General features: G+C 40.8%; 1 protein-coding gene across 2 annotated transcripts in view; it reads right to left on the bottom strand.

The window, feature by feature from the left end:
- Window positions 1–120: 120 nt before the first annotated feature.
- The window catches only part of LOC139623627 (breakpoint cluster region protein), a 32,645-nt gene continuing 28,642 nt past the window's right edge, over window positions 121–4,123 (bottom strand). For both annotated transcript variants that reach the window (XM_071481986.1, XM_071481987.1), the window contains 7 exons: window positions 4,042–4,101; window positions 3,139–3,248; window positions 2,516–2,655; window positions 2,192–2,326; window positions 1,963–2,068; window positions 1,640–1,799; window positions 121–1,553 (listed from right to left, as the gene is read on the bottom strand). In XM_071481986.1, the coding sequence (XP_071338087.1) occupies window positions 1,464–1,553; window positions 1,640–1,799; window positions 1,963–2,068; window positions 2,192–2,326; window positions 2,516–2,655; window positions 3,139–3,248; window positions 4,042–4,101 (801 nt within the window). In that variant the 3' untranslated portion in view covers window positions 121–1,463. The remainder of the gene's footprint in view (window positions 1,554–1,639; window positions 1,800–1,962; window positions 2,069–2,191; window positions 2,327–2,515; window positions 2,656–3,138; window positions 3,249–4,041; window positions 4,102–4,123) is intronic.

Raw genomic sequence — 4,123 nt, 5'->3', positions numbered from 1 at the left:
ATTATCTTTATTAGAGGACCAGAACATTGCTGAGCCTGATGAAACAAATGTAAAAGATGAACTATTTAAGTCTGAATATTTATTTAATACTGTAATACAGATGAACTGACAATGCAAGAATAACGTTATCAAGTTTTTATTTACATAGATCATACATACATAACACACTGGTCACTGCGCATCCTATGAATCACTAAGACTTATTGCTCATTTTACATGGATCACAAGCACTGAAGTTTATAGTTTGTGCTATCAGGTATATACTTGTGGTGATCTGGAGAAAATCTAATGCCATCGAACAGTATATTTTCACAGAGGTTTGAAACTAATGCTAGGTATGTGGATAATAAACCTGTTAATAACTCAGCAGATTTGGATCTGAGTGAATCACTGTCCCTCAAGGGTCCTACAAGGGATCATTTGATATTTCAGATCATTTTCAGGTGCTATCCTCTCTACAGCAGTGTGGTTTTGTCCTATAAAGGTAGAAGATTACATATAAGGAATGCAGAAAGCAACACATATACATTAACTCCTGCTGGATACATCAAACTAGACAGAGTCTATAAAACAATCTGGACATAAAACATAAGAAATATGGACAAAAGACAACTGTGAAATTAAATTTATACACAACACAGTATACATTCCACGGGCGGAGACATTAAGCCTCGCCTTTTCCCGGAATGATTTGCCTTTCACCTCTCGGTACCACCTCCAAAGAAGCACCCATATCTACACGGAAACTGGCTCGGACACCACCAGGAGAACCTGCAAACTGAATAAGGACACTATACAAATAGTATAGCACAGAAAGAAACACTTCAAACGGTAAGGTCAACATGCCTGCATGTTGTTGTGTGATAACTACAGTTTTCAGTCTCATACTATTAAATTCTGTACAAAATGAACAGAGTGTAAACATTAGGGCAACTGAAATGTCCTATTGGTCATCAGCAGGGAAACATTGGCACAGGTGAGCTTTCAACCAAGTCAAACATTTCTGGGAAATAAGAATGAAAAATATACGTCCATTCATCCATCACACATCCACAGAAATACATCTGAAAGAATCCAAAACAGCAGAGACCCCCCCCCCCGTGAATATGGAGCTAATGTGCACAGTGACAGGACAGGGCAGGAGAAAATATTTAAGTACAGCAACCAATGCTTCTTGTCATTTAAATTAAATTAAAAAAGACTGATATATATTGTGCATACATCATATAGGGATGTCTCTTACTGACACAGCAGGTAAGCTTCTAAGTAAACATGCTCATTGCATCTCCACAAGAAATGGCTTTAGTCATCGAGGCTGTTTCCAGTTTGCAATGTGTTGATGGCTCCTCCTGGTGGATAAATCAAACATCTTCTCAGCGAAGCAGCCGGCCGTGCCTGCTCAGCAGCATCCACCTCATTAAGCAGCTGACATCTTTCCTCTGGACAAGTGCGTGTTGTTCCTGTTATACTTCAGTAGAGAACAGAAGGCTTTGACGTTTGCTGTCAGGTGTTGGGATGCTCTCCAGCTGAAGGAAGTAGAGAAGGACTTGAACCTGTGGAGAAACACACGAGGTGATCAGAACCAGGTATTCCAGACCTTCTCACTGTCTCACTATCTTGAGAGTGAGAAGAGTCTTACCTGAGCCATGACCTCTAGCGACCAGCTGTCGTTCATGGAGATTGGCTGTGAGCTGTTTGAGATCTTGCTGTCCTTTTCAGAGGGTCGAAGCAAAGTGGGACCGAAAACTGTAGCCAGATTGTGCAAAGACATCTTGTTGAAGCTCTCATTTTCAGCCACTCTGTAAAAGTAATGTGAAAAATTACACTCAGCCTTCACACTGTAGAACTATGATTAACAGCTGGTTTTCCCATAGTCAGTAGCAGACAGTATATGCAGTAAACTATACAACCAATGCAAACACACGATAGATTAAATAATGTTTTCTGGCTGAAGGTGTTCACCTCTTTAGGTGGTCAAGCAGGAAGATGAAGGTGACCAGGTTGGGCTCTGGTAGAGACAGCAGCAGGTTGAGCATGCAGCTCTCTTTGGCCACGCTGTCAGAGAGAGCTGCAAGGCAGAAGCACACATCAACGTGTTGGTGTCACAACTTCCAACTGCATTTATTTACTTATGTTCTCCTAACCGATGAAAATGATTAAAAAAAAAAAAAAAAAAAAAAAGGCAGCTGACCGATGCCTCCAGCAAAGTTGGGGTACAGCTCATCAGTGAAAAGAGGCTCCGGCAGCTCTCGGAAATACAGCTTCAGTGTTCCAGCAATGGCGTTTACGTCCATCTCCCTCATCATGACAGACACGTCCTTGTTGTCTGTGCAACAGAAGAGACAACAGTCACTGATCACCCAAAACACTCAGGACAAGCTTTGAAGGTCACTTGAATCAATCCTGCAGGGCCCTGTCTTTAGTGCTGTCTACATCTCTTCATTCCCAGCTGTGTTTTTTTTCCCACATTTGTCAAAAGAAATTTGAAAAGAAATCAAGTTCAGACTAAACTCACTTGAATCAAACGCAGCCTTCAGTGCCTGGATGTCAGTGGCGACTCCAGACACTCTGTAGATTCCCACCTCCTCCATCCCCCGTCGCTCGATCTCCTCCACACACTGTCTCACTATGAGGGGAACCTTGGAGCGCTCTCGTCTGAAGAGGACACAGTCAGACACACACACACACACACACACACACACACACACACACACACACACAGGTTTTAATGGGGCTAATTATGAATAAACACATCATCATTTTGCCTAAATGCTTAAGGTAATGCAAGATGCCATGGTAACCATGAAATGAGAGAAGCCTGTACTATGTCACCACTTGAGTATTGTCAGTAATAGTGTCACCCTAAATAAAGACCACATTTCCACACATCCTGTTGTGTGTAGTCAGTGTTAGTATTCATTTAGATAGCAGCATTGTCAATACACAAAAAACATTTTGTCATGTTGCAGTAGGTCAAGGCCACTGAAATAAAAATGTCTGCTGTGGACAACAGACCAAAGTTATTTTCCGCTGGCTAAAAGAAACACAGATATCATATGTTGACTCACTGAAACATATTATATTAAAAATAGGTACATGGTTTTGTGACACACACTGAAACACTCATCGACAACTCACTTAGTCACTACATTGATTTTCACTCCAAAGACACCGGATTGTTTCCGTGAAGGCATCCTCTTCAGACTGAACTCTCTGCTGGCGAATTTCATCGACAGCTTCACCTCAATCTGAAATGAGACAGGAAACCAGTTACTTTCAACAGTTCCCCTTAAAAACCTTAAAGCTCTGTGTATCCTTTGCCAAACAGCAGACACTGAGGCTACAAGTGACACTGACAGGATAATGATAAATGTATCTGTGTTTGTGTTAGAACCATCCACCCTTTACTGTTGGACAGTCATCCTGTACAACTTCTACAGGAATCTCTTTCACTACAAAGCTAAAATCAGTGTCTGCTTCACAGCTTCTGATTTGGAGGTTAAGGGAAAAGTTAAGGAGAAAGATCAGTGATGAGATTCAGTGGTTTTTCAAACACTTGCAGTTGTTAAAAAAGTATTAGATATCATATTAATTAAAACCATAAGACTGCTTAACACCATCATTCAGATTCGTGAAAAACTCAAAACAGAAAAAAGGGAAGTTTCACTGGTTTTCTTCCAAACAGACCACATCAGACTAGGTCTGGCTCAAAAACCACTGAGACAGCAGATCTGTACTAGATTAACAAATAGACTCCAGAGTCTGTTTAAAACACGGCTCCAGATCTGTCAAACTTTTATTATCTACTTGTGAAAACAAAAACATTTCAGTGCTTTTTTTTGGGCATTCAGACCACATAACAGCAGGTCTACATCAAACCACCATATGTAGACCTCCTCAAACCTGGACTAGAAAATGCAGTGAAAGTCTTTTTCTGTTTTGACAAATACAATAATAGTTTTAAAAATGATTTTCCCCTAAATGTCCTAATATAATGTTGTTAGTGTTGCCACTTTTCACTGTGTTGCTGAAAACACTGACCCCATTCATGGCGATGACCGTCCTCTGCCAGTCTTTGTTTTGCAACGTCTGTGGATCCAGCTGAAACAAAATAAGGCACATT

Source organism: Trachinotus anak, unplaced genomic scaffold (assembly GCF_046630095.1).
Source record: "Trachinotus anak isolate AG129_WGS33_773 ecotype Australia unplaced genomic scaffold, CSIRO_AGI_Tana_v1 ptg000008l, whole genome shotgun sequence".
Classification (NCBI taxonomy): domain Eukaryota; kingdom Metazoa; phylum Chordata; class Actinopteri; order Carangiformes; family Carangidae; genus Trachinotus; species Trachinotus anak.
Note: the sequence above shows the minus strand (reverse complement) of the source record. Positions and strands in the feature narration are given on the sequence as shown.